This window comes from Myotis yumanensis, unplaced genomic scaffold (genome assembly GCF_028538775.1).
Source record: "Myotis yumanensis isolate MYYU_CA2020_CCGP unplaced genomic scaffold, mMyoYum1.0.hap1 SCAF_1, whole genome shotgun sequence".
Classification (NCBI taxonomy): Eukaryota; Metazoa; Chordata; class Mammalia; order Chiroptera; family Vespertilionidae; genus Myotis; species Myotis yumanensis.
The window spans coordinates 163,174,558-163,196,706 of NW_027223752.1; the positions used below are offsets into that span (position 1 = coordinate 163,174,558).

At 39.5% G+C, this 22,149-nt stretch overlaps 1 protein-coding gene across 2 annotated transcripts in view; it reads left to right on the top strand.

Annotated features, from left to right (window-relative positions):
• NET1 (neuroepithelial cell transforming 1) overlaps window positions 1-22,149 on the top strand; it is a 70,026-nt gene that overhangs the window by 35,833 nt on the left and 12,044 nt on the right. The window contains exon 1 of one of the 2 annotated variants that reach the window (XM_070391346.1): window positions 21,236-21,485. The exons of the other annotated variant lie outside the window; for it this stretch is intronic. Coding sequence (XP_070247447.1) covers window positions 21,393-21,485 — 93 coding nt within the window. The 5' untranslated portion in view covers window positions 21,236-21,392. Of the gene's footprint in view, window positions 1-21,235; window positions 21,486-22,149 lie in introns of those variants that run through there. 2 annotated transcript variants of the gene reach the window in all.

The window sequence follows — 22,149 nt, forward strand, 5'->3', positions numbered from 1 at the left end:
TGGTTCCAAGCCCCCATTCCAAAGTGCACTGGCCTCTCCGTCTCTTATGGCTGCTTTTAGCAACCCTACAATGGCAGTCCCTGACCAGGTAGCTTAGTTGGTTAGAGCATTCTCCCAATACATCAGTGTTGCCCCAAACAGAGCACATGTAAGAATCAACCAATGAATACATAAATAAATGATTTTTAAAAACAACAACATTATAGTGTCAAAAGTTGAATAGTTGTGACAGACTAAATGACCTGCAAAGACTAAAATATTTACTTAGAAAAAGTTTGCTGACCGTTCTTTCAGAATTGAGTGAATTCAGAGGAAATGTTCATGGGTACCATATTCCCTGAGTGATTTGAATGTGCATATCAGTTTGTTTGCAATCTTTATACTTTAAAGTTAATTTGAATGGAGATGAGATCCATGCCTCACATTTTCTTTCCTTGTATTTATTAAATATTTTACTCCATTGTTTTCTGGCATAAAGAGCCAGTCTTGAAAAGTTGGCTTGTTTTGTCTTCCCTCCCTGCTCTTTATACTTAGTTTGGATTTTTTTTTTAACTCATCTTCCTTTTTATCTCATTTTTCTCTTAATGTGTTAGTCATTGGTTTTTTTCCTTATCCTAAAATAATTTTTTAAATTTTTAATTCTTAGTTATATCACCTTTCTCTGTTCACCTAATTTCTGAGTTTTATGTTCTTTCATAGCTTCTATAATTTTCTTTATGCTATAAAATAGCTTCATGCTACTTCACAGAACAATGATTCTTTTCTGTTGCTCACTTTTTAAGGCCTGTATTTCCTGTAATTTTAGGCCAAGATAGCCTGTTTTCAGCTTCATAACTCTAGAACTCTCTCTTCTATTGTTTTCACCAAATGATTTTTTTTTTTTTCGCTTAAAGTATTACAAAGGGTATTACATAAGTGTCCTTTTTTCCCCCCCGCCCTTGACAAACCCCTACCCTCCCTTACCCCCCAGTGTCTTATGTCCATTAGTTATGCTTATATGCATGCATACAAGTCCTTCGGTTGAACTCTTACTCCCCTCCCTCCTGCCCCCCAACTCTCTCTGGCCTTCCCACTGCAGTTTGACAATCAGTTTGAGGCAGCTCTGCCTCTGTATCTATTATTGTTCAAAAGTTTGTAATGGTCTTTATTATCCATGAATGAGTGAGATCATGTGGTATTTTTCCTTCATTGACTGGCTTGTTTCACTTAGCATAATGCTCTCCAGTTCCATCCATGATGTTGCAAATGGTAGGAGTTCCTTCTTTTTAACAGCAGCATAGTATTCCATCGTGTAGATGTACCACAGTTTTCTAATCCATTCATCTACTGATGGGCACTTAGGCTGTTTCCAGATCTTAGCTATGGTGAATTGTGCTGCTATGAACATCTGGTTACATATATCCTTTCTGATTGGTGTTTCTGGTTTCTTGGGATATATTCCTAGTAGTGGGATCACAGGGTCAAATGGGAGTTCCATTTCCAATTTTTTGAGGAACCTCCATACTGCCTTCCATAGTGGCTGCACCAGTCTGCATTCCCACCAGCAGTGCACAAGTGTTCCTTTTTCTCCACATCCTCTCCAGCACTTGTCGTTTGTTGATTTGTTGATGGTGGCCATTCTGACAGGTGTGAGATGGTACCTCATTGTTGTTTTGATTTGCATCTCTCGGATGATTAGTGACTTTGAGCATGTTTTCATATGTCTCTTGGCTTTCTGAATGTCCTCTTTTGAAAGGTGTCTATTTAGATCCTTTGCCCATTTTTTGATTGGATTGTTTATCTTCTTTTTGTTAAGTTGTATGAGTTCCCTATAAATTTTGGAGATTAAGCCCTTATCAGATATGACGTTGGCAAATATGTTTTCCCAAGAGGTGGGTTTTCTTGTTGTTTTGTTGATGGTTTCTTTTGCTGTGCAGAAGCTTTTTATTTTGATGTAGTCCCATTTGTTCAGTTTCTCTTTAGTTTCAACTGCCCTAGGAGCTGTATCAGTGAAGAAATTATTTTGGCATAAGTCTGAGATTTTGTTGCCTTTGTGTTCTTCTAGAATTTTTATGGTTTCCTGTCGTACATTTAAGTCCTTTATCCATTTTGAGTTTATTCTTGTGTATGGTGTAAGTTGGTGGTCTAGTTTCATTTTCTTGCATATATCTGTCCAATTTTCCCAACACCATTTATTGAAGAGACTATCTTGGCTCCATTGTATGTTCTTGCCTCCTTTGTCAAAAATTAATTGAGCATATTGGTTCGGGCTAATTTCTGGACTCTCTATTCTATTCCACTGGTCTATATGCCTGTTCTTGTGCCAGTACCAGGCAGTTTTGAGAACAGTGGCTTTGTAATACAGTTTGATATCTGGCATTGAGATCCCACCTACTTTGTTCTTTCTCAGGATCACTGCAGCTATTCGGGGTCTTTTTTTATTCCAGATGAATTTTTGGAGAGTTCGTTCTAGATCTTTGAAGAAGGCCATTGGTATTTTAATGGGAAGTGCGTTGAATTTATAGATTGCTTTGGGTAGTATGGACATTTTAATGATGTTGATTCTACCAATCCAAGAACATGGTATGTTCTTCCATCTGTTTATGTCTTCCTCTATCTCTTTTTTCAACGTCCTGTAGTTTTCTGAGTAGAGGTCTTTAACCTCTTTAGTTAAGTTTATTCCTAGGTATCTTAATTTTTTTGGTGCGATGGTAAATGGGATTGTTTTTCTAATCTCTCTTTCTGAAAGTTCACTATTGGTGTATAGAAATGCCTCAGATTTCTTGGGGTTAATTTTGTATCCTGCTACATTGCCAAATTCATGTATTAAGTCTAGTAGCTTTTTGATGGAGTCTCTAGGGTTTTGTATGTTTAATATCATGTCATCTGCAAATAAGGACAGTTTTACTTCCTCTTTTCCAATTTGGATGCCTTTTATTTCTTCTTCTTGCCTAATTGCAATGGCTAATACTTCCAGTACTATGTTGAACAGGAGTGGTGAGAGTGGGCATCCCTGTCTTGTTCCTGTTCTTAGGGGAAATGGTGTTAGTTTTTGTCCATTGAGTATGATGTTGGCTGTGGGCCTGTCATATATGGCTTTTATTATGTTGAGGTATGATCCTTCTATTCCCACCTTTCTGAGAGTTTTTATCAAAAATGGGTGTTGGATTTTGTCGAATGCTTTTTCTGCATCAATTGATATGACCATGTGGTTTTTTTCTTTCAATTTGTTTATGTGATGTATCACATTTATTGATTTACGGATGTTGTACCATCCTTGCATCTCTGGGATAAATCCTACTTGGTCATGGTGTATGATCCTTCTGATGTACTGCTGGATCCGATTTGCTAAGATTTTGTTGAGGATTTTGGCATCTATGTTCATGAGGGATATTGGCCTGTAATTCTCTTTCATTGTGATGTCTTTACCTGGTTTTGGTATTAGGGTGATGCTGGCTTCATAGAATGAGCTTGGAAGTGTTCCTTCCTCTTGAATTTTTTGTAGTAGTCTGAGGAGGGTAGGTTTTAGTTCTTCTTTGAATGTTTGGTAGAACTCCCCTGTGAAGCCGTCTGGCCCTGGGCTTTTGTTTGCTGGAAGCTTTCTGATGACTGCTTCAATTTCTTCCATAGTTATTGGCCTATTGAGGTTTTTAGATTCTTCCTGATTGAGTTTTGGAATGTTGTATTTTTCTAGGAATTTGTCCATTTCCTCCAGGTTGTCTAGTTTGTTGGAGTAGAGTTGCCCGTAGTATTGTTTAACAATCATTTGTATTTCTGTGGGGTCTGTTGTTATTTCGCCTCTATCATTTCTGATTTGGTTTATTTGGGACCTTTCTCTTTGCTTCTTGGTGAGCCTGGCGAGGGGTTTGTCAATCTTGTTTATCCTTTCAAAGAACCAGCTCTTGGTTTCATTGATTTTCTGTATTGTTTTTTTGGTCTCTATGTCATTGATTTCTGCTCTAATCTTTATTATCTCCTTCCTTCTGCTCACTCTGGGGTTTTCTTGTTGCTCTCTTTCTAATTCTTTGAGTTGTAGAGTTAGATGATTAACTACCATTTTTTCTTGTTTTTTGAGATAGGCCTGTAGAGCTATAAACTTCCCTCTCAGGACTGCTTTCATTGTGTCCCAGAGGTTTTGGATTGTTGTGTTTTCATTGTCATTAGTGTCCAGGATGTTTTTAATTTCTTCTTTGATGTCATCGGTAACCCAATCAATATTTAATAACATGCTATTCAGCTTCCAAGTGTTTGAGTATTTTGGGTTGTTTTTATTGTAGTTTATTTCTAACATTATGCCATCGTGGTCTGAGAAGATGCTTTTTATGATCTCAATCTTCTTGAATTTGTGGAGACTTTGCTTGTGACCCAATATGTGGTCTATTTTTGAATATGTCCCATGAGCACCTGAGAGGAATGTATATTCTGCAGCTGTGGGGTGTAGTGTTCTGAAGATGTCAATTAAGTCCATCTGATCTAGTGAGTCATTTAGGATTGCTGTTTCTTTGGTGATTGTTTGTCTAGCGGATTTATCCAGTGATGTCAATGGTGTATTAAAGTCCCCTACTATGATTGTGTTATTGTCGATATCTCCCCTGATATCTTCCAGAAGTTTTCTTATGTATGTGGGTGCTCCTGCATTGGGTGCATATATGTTTACCAGGGTTATATCTTCTTGTTGTATTGATCCCTTTAGTATTATGAAGTGGCCTTCCTTATCTCTGGTTATGGCCTTCACTTTGAGATGTATTTTGTCAGATATAAGTATTGCTACCCCAGCTTTCTTTTCCTTTCCATTTGCGTGAAAGATATTTTTCCATCCCTTCACTTTCTGTCTGTGTGAGTCCTTTCCAATGAGGTGGGTCTCTTGTAGACAGCAGATGTATGGGTCATGTTTTTTTATCCATTCAGCCGCTCGATGTCTTTTATTTGGAGCATTTAGTCCATTTACATTTAAAGTTATTATTGAAAGGTACTTGTTTGTAGCCATTTCTTTTTTGTGTGTGTGTGTGGCTGTTTTCTTTCTGAGCTTGATATTTCTTCTTTTACACCAGTCCCTTTAGCATTTCTTGCATGGCTGGCTTGGTGGTGATAAACTCCCTTAGCCCTTTTTTGTCTGTGAAGCTTCTTATTTCCCCTTCAATTTTGAATGGTAGCCTTGCTGGATAGAGTATTCTTGGATTCAGTCCTTTGCTTTGCATCACTTTGTAGATTTCCGTCCATTCTTTTCTGGCCTGATGTGTTTCTGTTGAGAAATCATTTGATAATCTAATGGGAGATCCCTTGTATGTTACTTTCCGTCTCTCTCTTGCAGCCTGTAAGATTCTCTCTTTATCCTGAACATTTGCCATGGTAATTATGATGTGTCTTGGTGTGGGTCTTTTCGGGTTCACCTTGTTTGGGACTCTCTGGGCTTGTGTGACTTTTTTCTTCCCCACCTCAGGGAAGTTTTCTGATATTATTTCTTCGAATAGGTTTTCTAATCCATGTTCATCTTTCTGTTGTTCTGGCACCCCTATTATTCGTATGTTGCTTCGTTTCATGTTGTCCCAAAGTTCCCTTAGGCTCTCCTCCTGTCTTTTAATTTTTTTCTCCATTTGCAGTACAGTTTGAGTGTGTTTTGCTTCCTTGTCTTCTAATTCACTGATTCGGTCCTCCGCTTCTCCCAGTCTACTGTTGATACTTTCAATGGTGTTTTTTATTGCAGCTAAGTCGCTCTTCATTTCTTCTTGGGACTTACTTAAGTTGTTGATTTTTTCATCTGTTTCTTCTAGCTTCTTGCATACGTAGTTGAGTTTTTCATCTGTTTCTTCTTGCTTCTTGAACATCCGGTGCATGTACTCTAGGAACCTTATTCTGAATTCTTTTTCCGTCATGTTGCATATCTCTGTCTCACTTAGCTGCTTTTCTGGCGAGTCCTCCTTTTCTTTCCTTTGGAGGTTTCTTTGTCTACCCATGTTTGATCTCACTGACATTACTAGTTGTTGAATCGTTCAGTGGCTGGACCCTGGGTGGCAGTGGCTGCTCCCTGGGTGGCAGTGGCTCCTCGGTCTGTGGTTGCTCCTTGGGCGGTTGTGGTAGCAGCGGCTCCTCTGTTGATAGCAGGGCCTCTGATGGGTGCTGTTCACAGTTGTGGTGGCTCTTCTGGCTGGTGGAGGGAGCCTTCAGACGCAGCAACTGTTCCCCAGGCAGAGCGTGTGGTGATCAGGAGGCCGCTGTTGCTTGAATCTGTTGCGTTGATTTAGAGGCACAAAATACAACACAACAAGGCACAACGTACCAGGCACTGAACACTATTGTATTTACGATATTATTAACCCCAAATAAAGGTGGCCACCCGAGCTAAGAGAGTTGGGAGATAAGGGGGAAAGAAGAGAAAAAGGTAGAAGAGAAAAAAGAAAGAAAGAAAAAAAAAGGAGTGCAAAAATGAGATTGGAAAAGGGAGGGGAAAAAGAGGAGGAAAAAAAGAAAAAAAAAGAAAAAAAAGAAAAAAAAAGAAGAAGAAAAAAAGTAAGAGAGAAAAGAGAGTGAAGTGTAAAAGGGGGAGAGACTATTTATGTGAGGAGAAAACTCCTATAGGTCCGCCACTAATAACAACAAATTGCAGCAACAGATTCCTGGAGATGAATACAAACTACAAACAACCAATAATATCAAGCGACGCAAGGGGACAGAGAAGCGCAGAAATAACCAGGGGGGCGGGGGGGGAGAGGGAGGGGCAGGAAAATAAAAAGAATAAGCAGTCTAACCTCACAAACGATCAAAAAAAGAAAAAAAAAAAAAGAAAAACAATATACTCATCAATCAGGCAAACAACGATAAAACAATAGAGAGAGAAAAGAAGAAGAGAGAGAAAAAAAAATGGATAGTGAAGGAAGTTAAGGGAAAGGTGTATAAGGATTTAGAACAGGGGATTGGACATAGGATATTTAAGCAGGGTTAAATTTTGACAGAGGGTAAAAAGAATAGGGAAGATCTAAAGCTGGAGTAGGGTAAGAGAAACAGGACAGCAAAAGGGAAAAAGTGGGGAAGACTTTAGCACAGAGGCAAATTGAGGTAGAGAAAAATGTTGCTAAAGGAACGATGAAAATAGAATGGAGAACATTAGTCCCAAAATAAAATAAAGACAAGATAAGATGACACTTTAAAAACTGGTAAAATGGTAGCGGTAATAATACTAGTTAAAAATAAAAATGTAGTAGCTGAAAGGGCAAAATCGGGTGATGGAGAAAAAGAAAAAAGAAAAAGAAAAAAAAAAAGAAAAAAAAAAGAAAAATGTTTTCTTAGTTAAAAGGAGAAAAAGTAATTTAAAAAAATAAAAATAAAAATGTGCATTAATGCAGGTGCTTCAGATCTTCTACTCTTCTTATTGGCATGCCCGGAATTCAGGAGAATGTTGACTTTCCCTCTGATACACTGTTCCTCCTTGTTGCAAGCCACAGTCCTTAATGCCTTATCTGTATTTATAGAGGAGTCAGTTCGTGGCTCTGCCTCTGGGTGGCAGTGTGTCTGGGTTGACCTCCGAGGCTATAAGTTCTCTCCGACCAGTTCTCTATTGTACCTGAACCAGCTCCGCCCAGAGGTGGTTCCCCCGGCGCCACTCCCAGCTCTGTTTCCCAGGCTCCCCAAAATCAATCTTCCCCTACAAGCTCTGCTAGTGACCCCAACTGGGCACTCACATGCACTGGGCTCAACAATCAAACTCACAGAAGTAAGAGGAAGTATGTAAACTAGAGCCTGGGAAGCTGTTCGAACTCGCAGGGTTCCACCCTCCAGAACCGCGCGGAGTGTCTGCGCGCGCTCAAGCCCCTGGCAACAACAAGTAGCCGGCTATCAGGGAAACTCTGAGGCAGCCCTTTTGTCCAGTCCAACTATGGGCTCATTTATAGTGTTACCTTCTGGCAGCAGCCCTGCGGGAGCCCTCCCCCCTTGCGAGACACGCTGGCCTCTATAGGCACGGATTTTGGAGAGCGCGGATTTTGGCGGGCGCAGATTTCCCCCTGCGCCCGCGCGCGCGTTCCTCGCTCCAACCTGAACTGCGAACCGCACCTTTGAGGTAAGTCTAACCTTTCCGTGGAGGGGTGCAGGTCTCCCCTTGGCTCTTGCAGTCGCGCTGTTTGCGAATCGTTGCCTCCGGGTTAGTAGCCGATCTCTGGATGCTGGTAAACGCTGCCTGAGATGGCGCGGTCTCGCCGCTGCGCTGGCGCCCAGAGGGAGGTTTCAGCCTCAATCTCTAACCATCCGCATTTTTTAGGAGTTTTCTGTCTTTCCTGGCTGCAGACTGTCTCTCAGCTGAACCTCCCCAGCTTGATCGGGCTGATTGTTACCCGTTTCAGCTGCTCGCCCCTATCTGGTCCGGGACGAAGCACCAACACGTCCGTCTAAGCCTCCGCCATTTTCTCGGTCCACCAAATGATTTTTAAAAATTCATTTCCCCCAGCCTAGCTGGTGTGGCTCAGTTGGAGCATCATCCCATGCACCAAAAGATGGAAGGTTTGATTCCAGATCAGGGATAAAATAAATAAGCCCTGGCCTGTGGCTCAGCAGATAGAGTATTGGTCTACTCACAGAAAGGTCTCAGGTTCTATTATTGGTCCAGGGCATGTACTGGGTTGCAGGTTTGATCTCCAGTCCCAGTTGGGGCTCATGCAGGAGGCAACCAATTGATGTGTCTCCCTCTCTCCCTGCCACCCCTTCCTTTCCTTCTACTCTCTCTAAAAAGCAATGAAAAGAATATCCTTGGGTGAGGATTAAAATAAATAAGTAAATAAGCAAACAAATAAATATTCATCCTTGTGCTTTCTGAGATCTTTCCTTTCTGCTCCCTTCTCTTTTATCTGGACTTTTTCTTGTCTTTGCTGTTATTGCCCTCTTCTGCTCAATTTGGATCCTAATCCTAGCAGTTTTTCTCATAGCAGTGTTAGTTTTGAGAATTTAAATGGCCCAGATTGCTTCAACACCTATAAACCCCTTATATAGCAGTGTTCTTGCCCTCAGCCTAAGAATTTGATCCTTAGTGTCCTTTCCATGTTAGACCACTGTTCTCAGACTAGCATGCTATTGTTGGGGTTCCCCTGTTCTCTGGGCCATTAGAGAAGGCTATTTGCCTTACTTTTGCTTCTTTGTGCTCAAAGACTGATACCATGTGGGTGTCATAGCTGAATATCACTAAAAAAGGTTTTGGAGGAAACATTGTCTCTTCATTTTGTTGTAGATTAGGTTTTCTGTTTTGTTACGCTAGTTGCTCTATCTGCTTTTTTTTTTCTTTAAAGAGTGAAGACCTGTCAAAGATCCTATGTAATAAAAGGCTAATATGCAAATCAACTGAATGGTGGAATGACTGGTTGCTGTGATATGCACTGACCACCAGGGGGCAGATGCCCAACGCAGGAGCTGCCCCCTGATGGTCAGTGCACTTCCACAAAGGGAGTGCCGCTCAGCCAGAAGCCAGCCTGGCTCACAGTGAGCGCAGCCTGGGCTGAGGGACCACTCCCCACACACACACACACACAAGGGCACAAATTTTGTGCACCAGGCTTCTAGTTTAATATATTAATGAGTGAACTGACAGAATAGTAAAGCAGGTTAAAGGACTGTAGGAAACAGTGTTTACTTGGGCTGCTAGCACACCAGGCTCTACTGTTCAAACAGCAAGTGTTTCCTGCCTTGGAAAGCATAGCCTAGCTTCAGAACCTTAGGGACTTCATTGCAATCCTCTTCCTGGCCTTGTTGGAGACAGCACACAGCATCCTTGTCCACCATAGATACCTCAACATTAATCAGAATGCCGGGTCACATGGCATGAGCAGCAGAGCACCTTGCACCACAGCCTGCACCTGCTACAGAGACTTCTCTTGCTCTGGATCCCACTCAAAACTGTCAGTGTTTCAGTTTATCCTATTAATGGGTCAGAGCAGAATTTCCATTTGGAAATGCAGTATATGCTTCCTCCAACAGATAGAGTTCTACCAAGTACCATGCCCCTTTCTTAATACTAGAGCTTGCGAAATGCAGTAACTTTTCCTTTACCTTAGAGGGGAGATTCAGGCCTGGTGTGCTAGTAGCCCTACATTTTCCTGGCATACATTTGACTTCCTATCGTGTCCAGAATATTTGCCATTTCCTGTTCACCAAGTTCTGTTAGTATGATGTCATCAGTACATTAGACTAACATTATGCTCTGTGGATATCAAAGTCCATGTGGACACTCTGGGACAGAGAACAGAAAGTTAATAGCCTCAGGACATGAAATACAGATTGCTGTCCTTCCCATGTAAAAGCTAACACTTGGAGTGCGGGAAACGAGTTAAGTCGGCTCGCGTGAATTGCGCGTACTCCGCGGGAGCCGTCTTAACTCGGTTCATATAGATTTGCGGTGGAGTGCGGGAAACGTGTAAACTCAGGCCAATTGTAACTGCGTATTACCAAATATTTGTTTGTTTGCCGTTCACAAAGATACCTACCTGCGTATGCGAACCGTTTCATACCCATTGGGGTAATAGGTATCATAAAAATCCCTGATTTTGCGCGGGAAACCTAAATAATTGCCCGCGCCATCTTATATTTTGGCGGGAAATTCACCCGACACCGTAGTGCTAACTACTTTTGGTCCTCCTTACTAATAGGAATTGAAAAGGACACAGGGGCCAGATCCTAGCTATATACCAAATGCTGGAGGATGTATTGATCTGTTCCAGTAAAGGTTCTACATCTTGCACAATAGCAGAAACTAAAGTTTAAGTTAGGAGAAACCAAGATGGCGGCATAGGTAAACACCTGAAATTGCTGCCTCGCACAGCCACTTCAAAAATACAACTAAAAGACAAAACGGACATCATCCAGAACCACAGGATGCTGGCTGAGTGGAAATTCTACAACTAGAAAGAAAGAGAAAAGCACACTGAGACTCAGAGGAGGTGCGGAAGTAAAGTGCAGAGGTACGGAGGTGCGCGCGGAAAGGGCTGGCAACTGAAGACGCGGTTGTCTTTTTCAGTCGGGAGGGAGACACGCTCCCGCTCTGAACTCCAGTTCTGGGCGAGTCTTGGGGGACCCAGACTCATACGGGGAGAAACTGGATTGTCTGGCATCGGGCGGAACTTGAGGGTGGCTTTCTCTCAGAGATGCTTGCAGCCATTACCTCGGGACACTGAGACCCGGGACCTCTTAGGGTAGGACTGAGGATCAGCCATAGCTGTTTGCTCCGATCTGTTGATTCCCTGAGACCTCGCCCCACCCAAGCTGTGCGCAGAGGCTTATGCATATGAATGACCTGGCCCTTTGGAATCTGAAAATTACCTAACAAACTGCAGCTGGGTCAGAGAGACCCAGAACTTCCAAAAGAAGGCCCAAGGCCCCACAGCAGCTTGCATTGCTTCACAGCTGGGCCTCATCTGGGCACCTCCAAACCCCAAACAAGAGGAATCTGCAGATCTCTTCATAGCACCTGCTGGGTAGCCTCAGGCAGAAGCTAAATTAGCACCTCCTTAGAGATCCAAGTGCCAGTGTACCCAGTGGTCAGAGTGGGACCACCCAGATTACAACTCCTCAAATCCATAAGGGACACACTCAGGGAGCAGGCTCAGTGAGCATCAAAGCCCCACTGAAACAAGTCTTGCTCCATAAGGGTGTCTCCAGCACAGAAGTTCTCCCACCATAGACACAGCTGATTCTCACAGCCAATTGGCCTGGAGGTCAGTTCCTCCCAGTGATACCAACTACAATCAAGGCTTAACTACAACAAGACTGTGCACACAGCCCACAAAGGGGTGCACCAAGAGTGTCCACCTCAGGTAATTGGGGAGGCTGAGCTACTAGGCCCTATAGGACACCTAGCACAGAAAGCCACCTTGTCAACACAGGGAAGCAGCCAAAATGCGGAGACAAAGAAACAGGTCACAAATGACAGAAATGGAGGAAAGCAAACTACTGGATATAGAGTTCAAAACCACGGTTATAATGTTTTTCAAGAATTTTCTAGAAACCGCCGATAAATTTAGTGAGACCCTAGATAAATCTAGTGAGACCCTCGAGGTTATGAAAAAGGACCAAATAGAAATTAAGCATACACTGACTGAAATAAAGAATATTATACAGAGATCCAACAGCAGAATAGAGGATCGCAAGAATCAAGTCAAAGATTTGAAATACGAAGAAGTAAAAAAAACCCAACCGGAAAATCAAAAAGAAAAAAAGAATCCAAAAATATGAAGATGGTGTAAGGAGACCTCTGGGACAACTTCAAGCGAACCAACATCTGAATTATAGGGATGCCAGAAGAAGAAAGAGAGCAAGATATTGAAAACCTATTTGAAGAAATAATGACAGAAAACTTCCCCTACCTAGTGAAAGAAATAGACTTACAAGTCCAGGAAGCGCAGAGAACCCCAAACAAAAGGAATCCAAAGAGGACCACACCAAGACACATCATAATTAAAATGCCAAGAGCAAAAGATAAAGAGAGAATCTTAAAAGCAGCAAGAGAAAGACAGTTAGTTACCTACAAGGGAGTACCCATACGACTATCAGCTGATTTCTCAACAGAAACTTTGCAGGCCAGAAGGGAGTGGCAAGAAATATTCAAAGTGATGAATGCCAAGAACCTACAACCAAGATTACTTTACCCAGCAAAGCTATTATTTAGAATTGAAGGTCAGATAAAGAGCTTCACAGATAAGAAAAAGCTAAAGGAGTTCATCACCACCAAACCGGTATTATATGAAATGCTGAAAGGTATTCTTTAAGAAGAGTAAGAAGAAGAAAAAGATATAAAAATTATGAACAACAAGTACATATCTATCAACAAGTGAATCTAAAAATCAAGTGAATAAAATATCTGATGAACAGAATAAACTGGTGAATATAATAGAATCAGGGGCATAGAAAGGGAGTGGACTGACAATTCTCAGAGGGAAAGTGGTGGGGGGGGTGCAGGAAGAGACTGGACAAAAATCGTACACCTATGGATGAGGAACGGGGTGGGGGGGTGGGTAAGGGCAGAGGGTGGGGTGGGAACTGGGTGGAGGGGAGCTATGGGGGGAAAAAAGAGGAACAACTGTAATAATCTGAACAATAAAGATTTAATTTAAAAAATTTTAAAAAAAGATTACAAAAAAAGTTTAAGTTAAGTTTATAGTAGTTCACTGTTAGTCATCATAATCCCTCTCATTGTAGAAGACATACAGATTAATTGAATGGAGATGCAGTGGAGACTACCAGTCCTGCCTGCTGTAACTTTGATGACAATCTGTATTTTCTCTTACTGTGCAATTGTGCTTCTATTTATTATCTTGGCCCAGGTCTAGGGGATAAAATTTCAGGGGGTACCACTTGGCCCTTCCGGTCATAATGACTTTGAGAATTTTATAAAGGTTACCAGCTGCTTTTTCAAGATTTTTAAAGCAATTAACAAAGCCAACCAACTCTACAATTCTTACAATTACTATTGTCTCTGTGTTGTTCATTTGCCACCACTGCTACATATGCCATTACTTCACCTCTCCATCTGTATCCATCCACACCTGTAGTTGTTATCACCATTTACCATGAGTCACCTAGTTCCAAAATCCCATCCTGTTTGTGTGATCACTAGGGCTAGCCTCAGTGTCAGTGTCTTAACCAGGATTCCCTCCAGAAATCAGGGCCTGAGTAGTTTATGCAAGTGTCAATAATTAAGATGGTCACTGCTGGATACAACTGAAGCTTGATCTTGCTGGGACCTTCTGTAGAGCTGTGTAAAATACACTGCAGAATTTTCTTCTCAAGGGACTGAACAAGGAGCTTTTATCCACCAGCTACATTAGACAACAGTTACCCCATTGGCTATTTCTTTTTAATTTTTTTTATTGATTAAGTTATTACATATGTGTCCTTATACCCACGTTACCCTCTACCCCCCCCCCCCCCAATTCATGCACTCACCCCCCTGTTGTCTGTGTCCATTGCTTAGGCCTATATGCTTGCATGTAAGTCCTTTGGTTGATCTCTTCCCCTTACCCCCAGCCTCCCCTACCTTCCCTCTGAGGTTTGACAGTCTGATCGATGCTTCTCTGTCTCTGGATCTGTTTTTGTTCATCAGTTTATGTTGTTCATTATATTCCACAAATGAGTGAGATCATGTGGTATTTATCTTTCACTGACTGGCTTATTTCACTTAGCATAATGCTCTCCAGTTCCATCCATGCTGTTGCAAATGGTAAGAACTCTTTTACAAAGCTGCATAGTATTCCATTGTGTAGATGTACCAGTTTTTTAATCCACTCATCTGCTGATGGGCACTTAGGCTGTTTCCAAATCTTAGCTATGGTGAATTGTGCTGCTGTGAACATAGGGGTGCATATGTCCTTTCTAATTGGTGTTTCTAGTTTCTTGGGATATATTCCTAGAAGTGGGATCACTGGGTCAAATGGGAGTTCCATTTTTAGTTTTTTGAAAACTAGTTTTTTGAAACTCCATACTGTTCTCCACAGTGGCTGCACCAGTCTGCATTCCCATCAGCAGTGCACGAGGGTTCCTTTTTCTCCACATCCTCACCAGCACTTGTCGTTTGTTGATTTGTTGATGATAGCCATTCTGACAGGTGTGAGATGGTACCTCATTGTCGTTTTGATTTGCATCTCTTGGATGATTAATGACTTTGAATATGTTTTCATATGTCTTTTGGCCTTCTGTCTTCTTTCGAAAAGTGTCTATTTAGCTCCGTTGCCCATTTTTTGATTTGGGTTATCTTCCTTTTGTTAAGTTTTATGAGTTCCTTGTAAATGTTGGAAATTAAACCCTTATCGGTGATATCATTTGCAAATATGTTCTCCCATGCAGTGGGCTTTCTTGTTGTTTTGTTGATGGTTTCCTTTGCTGTGCAAAAGCTTTTTATTTTGATGTAGTCCCATTTGTTTATTTTCTCTTTAGTTTCCATTGCCCTAGGAGCAGTATCAGTGAAGAAATTGCTTCGGCATATGTCTGAGATTTTGCTGCCTGTGGATTCCTCTAGTATTTTTATGGTTTCCTGTCTTATGTTTAAGACCTTTATCCATTTTGAATTTATTTTAGTGTATGGTGTAAGTTGGTGGTCTAGTTTCATTTTTTTGCATGTATCTGTCCAATTTTCCCAACACCATTTATTGAAGAGGCTGTCTTGACTCCATTGTATGTTCTTGCCTCTTTTGTTGAATATTAATTGAGCATAGTGGTTTGGGTCCATTTCTGGATTCTCTAGTCTATTCCATTGATCTATATGTCTGTTCTTGTGTCAGTACCAGGCTGTTTTGAGAACAGTGGCTTTGTAATACAGCTTGATATCTGGTATCGAGATCCCACCTACTTTGTTCTTCTTCCTCTGGATTGCTGGACTCCATCAAAAAAATATTAGACTTAATAAATGAATTCAGCAATGTAGCAGGATACAAAATTAATACCAAGAAACGTATGGCATTTCTATACACCAATAATGAACTTACAGAAAGAGAGACTAAAAAAGCAATCCTATTTACCATCGCACCAAAAAAATTAAGATATCTAGGAATAAACTTGACTAAGGAGATAAAAGACCTACCTATACATGGAAAACTACAGGACACTGAGAAAGGAGATAGAGGAAGACATAAACAGATGCAAGAACATACCATGTTCATAGATTGGTAGAATCAACATCATCAAGATGTCCATACTGCCCAAAGCAATCTATAGATTCAATGCACTCCCCATTAAAATACCAATGGCATATTTCACAGGCCCATTGGCTATTAATTCCTCACACTTCCAAGCTGCACATGTTAAAGGCCACACTGGCATCCGAGAAACCCAGGGTGGAAAGCAAGAGATACATGTTGCAGCTGAGGCAAGTTGTTGTCCTGGAGCTGGTAGCTGCTGGAGCAGCAACTGACTGAAGTAAAAAGTGGGCTGAGAAAATAGGAGGCTGAGCACTGGCCTTAGCTTAGTTTCAAGAGGAAGTCCCACTCAACACCCTGTTACATGAACATAGTGATTTTACGTTATTATACTGGAAATTATTGTTATCCTGTGTACTTGAGGTAAAAAGTCACCACTAACAGCCAGCACCACTACCCCATTTTCTTTGCTATTTGTATTATCATTGTAAAAAGAACCATGTTTTCAATAATATCAGACTTCTTAGTCTTCATCTATTCTTTTTGTAGTCTTTTTTAGTATTTAATTTATCTGAATTATCGTTTTCCAAACCAAATTCTTAGTAAAGCTTGGAAACAATCAAATTTTTATTCTAGATGATTTCTAAAAACTCAAATCCACATATTAACTTTATCACAGCTTCTTTGATGTTGTTGTTTTAACTCATTACTAGATAGTTTGGAACACTGGTTTCTAAAAAGTTCTATTTAATATTTAATCAGTGCTCCTTTTTTTAAGTAAGATTTGAAATTCTATTTTTAACTAACCTATTTTAAGTGAGATACATAGTAGTTATTTGTATCTTTACCTCTAGTGTTTTAAAGTGGAACATAGTTTTCTTATATTTAGAAAAAGTGCTTAAAATATTTATTGTGAACTTGTGGAATCTTTTTATATACTTGTATATATTTCTAAATATATGTTTAACTTAGTAATATAAAACATGAGAAGTACACAAGGGCTGAAAATACAAATTTTACTGTCATCTATATTTCTCTACAGAATAAAAGATCGTTTATGTATTCCTCTATATAAGATCCTTAAAAACAATGACAAAGTTGAAAAAAGCAGGTTGGCAGTTGCATTTCACATTATCACATGTAGAGGGCAGCAGAGAGCTTAGATTTAGTTTTCTCTACCTATCATGGCTTTCCTAGCTTAATTTCTAATTACTTGTTCCAGACAAAAGTAAATGAAAACAAGTAATAATATCTAGACTAAGAAAAAGCAAAGGTTATTCTTCAGTTCTCATTTGTTTCTAAATTCCAGAAGTCTAATTTTACATTAAAGGGAGAAAAAAGTTAAGTATAGCCTAACAATTCTTTTTCTTTGGAAAAGGGAAACAATGTTATCTTTCTCCTTAATCATTTTTTAGGAAAGAAAGCATCAACAGCCCCATAAAGCAGAACAGGCTATAATTAAACCTGGTCTTTGGAAACCAGATTTACCAAAAACTTGGTATCCTTTACAAAGCTGCATTATTTTTAGATAACTCAGGTTTCAGTTTATAAATTCTAGATTTTCTACATACATAGAAGACACGTAACCAGTATTCTTCAAGTATGTCATTTGTAGAAAGTTCTATAAATAATTGCTATTAATAATAAGATCATTACATAAATCATCAATTGAAATAGGATCTTTTCTAAAACTTAAGCAGCTGGAACTATTTTATCTTTTTACTTACCTGCCTTGATATACAAAGGATAGAGAGTAGATAATCTCTCAACTTTTGGGGGGTTTCCTTCTCTATAAAATGCTGATAGTTATTCAGCAAACATTGGCCTGAGACTAGGAGACCAAGGTTTTAAATCTGGCTCTGCCCGATTCACAGCATGACAGTGAGCATTGAGCATGTACCCAACATGTACTAAAGGTGTTACATTTAGTGACTTCTCTGGAAGTTACTATATTCTAATATGAGTTGAATAGACCAGATTCGGACCTGTTCAGCCATTGATTAATCATGCAACTTTGGACAAGTTTCTTAAACTTTCTGAATCTGGTTTTGTCACCTGCAAAATGGAGGTAATAATACATATTTTATAAAGCTGGTTAAATAAGATAGCATGCATAAAGCTTCTAGCACAGAGTAAAAACTCAAATTTCCCATTTCTTTTTCATGATATCTTTCAAGTTCTTCCTAAGAAAACTGAAGAGGATGGGTTAACAATCTCAAAGGACCTTTCCAGCCCTCTGATTTTCATTGAGTATTATTAGAGTCAAGACTGTCTCAAGCCCATCACTCAGAGTATTAATTGAACATGCCGTGTTCATTGTTGCTTTTTTTGATGCTATCTACAATTGTCTATATTTAGTCCATAAACCTGAACATTCCAAATGAAAATATGATTTTAGAGTTGGTGAGCCAGGATTTTTGTGCTGTGACTATCACTATTAGACTTTATTTGGATCCTGTAGGCTTTTCATTTTTATATATATAAAGACTTCTACCTTTACCTCATGGGTCCTCAACTACAGGAGAGAAATGAGAGATATCTCTTCCTCTCATTATCTTGGCCTTACCTGTATCAGAACTGTATAGAAGAACATAGTTTGGAGAAAGACATCAGGTAAGAGACCCATGAGAATGCCCCAGAAGTTTCTTTCCTCTCACTGTTCATAACTCTTTATTCCTTTATGAAGCTAAGTAGTCATAAAGTATTGACCTTACATTTTTGAACTGATGAAACTAACTGAATCAGACTACTGGGTTCTAATCTACTTTCTTACTATCTCTAAGGGCTTGGGCACATCAGTGTTCTTACCTATAAAATTAGGGATCTGGATTTCATTATCTCTAAGGTGATCCCACTTTAAAACTTTATAGAACTATCTTCTACAAACAGTCAACCATTCTTAAGGCCAACCACATCACGTATAGCTCAGGTGTGACTGGGTAATAAACGAGAGATGATGAAATATAACCAATCACCATTACCTTAAAAAAAAAAAGTCTCAATACACCCTAGCCTATTTGGCTCAGTGGATAGAGTGTCGGCCTGTAGACTGAAGGGTCCCAGGTTTGATTCTGGTCAAGGGCACGTACCTCGATTGCAGGCTCCTCTGCAGTTTGGGCCCTGGTTGGGGCTCTTACAGGAGGCAACCAATCAATGTGTTTCTCTCACATTGATATTTCTCTCTGTCTTTCCTTCTCTCTAAAAATCAATGGAAAGATATCCTCAGGTGAGGATTAAAAAAAAAGTCTCAATACAGAAAGATGAATTATTAGCATCATCTTGAATACAAAACACATTGGTGTTTACAGAAGAGCAGTGTTGGCTCTTACTGCAAGAAATAACATTGTCCTGCAAACCTTAGTAAATTGTTTTGTATAGATTGTCATCATAAATAGTCTATGTCCACTTTATTGTTTTGTTTTATTTTGATAGGCTGACGTTCTATCCACTGAGTCAAACCAGCTAGGGCTATGCCCACTATTTATTTGCTCTACTCACTCTTCAACCTCTGTAATCTTCTGTCTTTATTTCAATGAACTAGCACACTTGAGGTCCTCATTAAACTTATCAATTAAACTAAATCCATGAATCTTTTCTTACTCTTCTTAACCTTTTTGCTGTAATTAATACTTTTTCTCCCCTTGGCATCTTGCTTTGTTTCTTTCTGACTGCTCCTGCAAATTTCTTCTTCCCTTAGCATTTCTCCAAAGTTAGATCTTTGGACCCCTGTTCTTTTTGTCCAGATTTTCTCCCAGGTGTTTCATTCACTCCCAAAACTTCAACTCTGATTTCTTTGTGTCTGACTCCCCAGTCTAAATCTATCCTCTGACCTCTTCCAAGTCCTTGCCAAGCATTTCCAAGCACTAGGTCAGTATTTTCAATTGCATGTTCTTCCACCACCTCAGACTCATCTAAAATGATACTCAGAATTTTCTTTCAAAGCTCATTCCTCCATATTTCTTTATTTGCATTAACAGTTACCCCTCTGAACTTGAAAATCATAGGCATCTTAGACTTCTCGCATATGTTGTCTCTTGCATATAGTTTCCTACCTTACAGAGTTCTTGATACCTGATTGTGACTTTTGCATTGTTTGCAGCCATCTTTAAAACCATCTTCAACACCACTTTACAACATAACTTTCATTTATCTCCCACACCTGCTCAATAAAACTCTCTGCTCCTTTGTCTTTACCCATAGCCCGTGACCTCGCACTGAATTCATTTTGTTTCTTTGAGAAAGCCTTGCACTCTTCCCTTGCTCAGACCTGTGAAAAATAACATGGCCTTCAAGGCATGAAATAACATCTTAAAGCCTCTTCCCTAGCGTCTTTCCTCATCTCAGCTCAGAAAACTACCAGAAGTGGTTTCTTCTTCTGAACTCCTGTAACACTTACTAGCTATATAGGTTATTCTCGAATTTTCAAAAGCTGTCTTATATTAGTTATCTCTTCGTGTGCCCTACCTTTACACAGTGGCCTATTAGCACTTTAGGATTAGATATGAAACCTGTTTTTTTGTACCACCCTCATTATCTAGAATAATGCCTTCTACACAGTAGATTTTTCAGATTTCTCTGCTCCTAATAAATCCTAAGAATGGAATTATTTTTGCAGATTACCAGCAGTGTGCCTTCCATAGTTAGGATAAAAATCCTGCATTTCAAAATAGAATACAGTACTTTATGTTAAAGAAGAAAATCGGTTTCATAGCAGGACTACCAAACCAACAGAAGTAGTGTTTTTCCAGAGAAGAAAGGATTTAGACTAGAAATTTAGAGACTGTCACTAGTATGTGACCTCACTTCAACTCTGTGAACTTCATTTCTTCAGCTGTAAAATGCAAGACTTTTTATGTAGATTTTTGACCCTATTAGGACTATATCAAGGTTAATTCAGAATAGAGAAGGACCCTGTTACACATTTTTAGAACAGAAATCACCTTTTGTGTATTTGTTATAAAAATCTATTACACAGATATCAAAATTTTAAAACAAAGAAAAAGTATCTGCCTTTAAGTCTTAAGAAATACTGAACTTTAAACTGTGAGATAGCCTAATTATACTTCACATTTATTTCAAGAACAGAGTGACCTGAAGTGTGCCTACTGCACTTACTCTGTTAGTCTGAAGAAAACATGATGGGAACCAGTTTCTAAAGACTTACATAATTTTACAATTGTGAATATACTTATACTCAAGTAAAATAAAGGCAAAGTCCCAGGATAATTAGGCTTTCCTTCAGTATATACACTTATTTAATTCTGAATTATTATTTTCTTAAAGTTGTCAACTTGCCCATACTAAATTTCTTTCTAGGCAATAGGGTTTTATAAAAAAAAGGATTCCTGTCTATGACTAAGTACTAGAGTAAGTAACCTAAATAAGCAATTAATTTCCCTTTGGGAGTGCTTTTAAATCAGGAAAAGCCTTACATTAACCCAGTTTCCTTTTCCCCTCTGGTCTTAATGTAGACATTCTAAACCTCTTGATAAAGAGCTTTCTCTTGCACAGTGAAAATTGAGAAGCCTAGGTGTGCCCAGCTGTCAGTTAGCTGTAGTCACGTGTCTGTTAGGTGCCCGCCCACTGGAGCCTGGTCCGAAGCAAGCCCCTCCCACAGAGCCTTGAGGTCTGTGTGCTTTTTCACTGCTGCTCCCAGAGGCAGTTAGCTCCACCACAAGGAAGAGGCATGGGCAAATGGCTGCCAAGGGTAGCTGAGCACTCAGAAGAAAAACCTGTGTGTCTGAGTAGTGGTTGGTTATAGGGCGACTTGGATGTGGATTAATTCTAAAGATTTTAAGGGATACTTGGTGAAGCATGGTGGCTCATGATGAGATTGGAGGTCTCCTGCCTATTAAAAGGACTATACGAGTCCTAGATGTGAATAATCAGTCCTTCAGAGAACCAGAGGTAAGACTTTTAGAGAAAATTTAAGCCAAAAGGATGTCTTCTCATTCCACAGAACTTTAAGATTCTTAATAATTTATAAACAGTATAATTTTAAACTTAACTTTTGATCTTGCTGAGTGTTAAAATGCAAGTTTGAAATGTGTTCAGGAACTTTGGTAAAGTTTAGGAACTATGTTATAGTTAGGTTTATACATAGGCATAGTATGAGTGTATGCAAACTTGAAACAGAAAAAGATTTTAAGTGTTATGCTGCTCAATTTGCTTAAATTGGTCACATTTCTAATGCTTATTAAATAGTTACTATTTTTTTAACTTACATTTATGTTATCTAGTTTTAGAAACTACTTTATGGAATAAATAAGACTCCTCTCCCAACTAGTGAACAAACTGCAACTAAAATGCGATCTGATCTAGTGCTTGTTTTTATTTTTCTTTCCACATCTAATAAGTTAATTGTATGCAACTTTTTTTTCTTCAGAAAGAAAAATATGTTAAAATATTTAAACCAGTGAATTATTATTTAGCTACAGCCACCCTCCTTGCTTTAATTGTTTGAAGTCAGTGTGGTTTTTAGAAATCTGTATGAACATTTATCAAAATAAGTTGTGATTTTTATGCTATTTTATTTAATGTTGACAGTTGATTTAATATCATATGAATATTC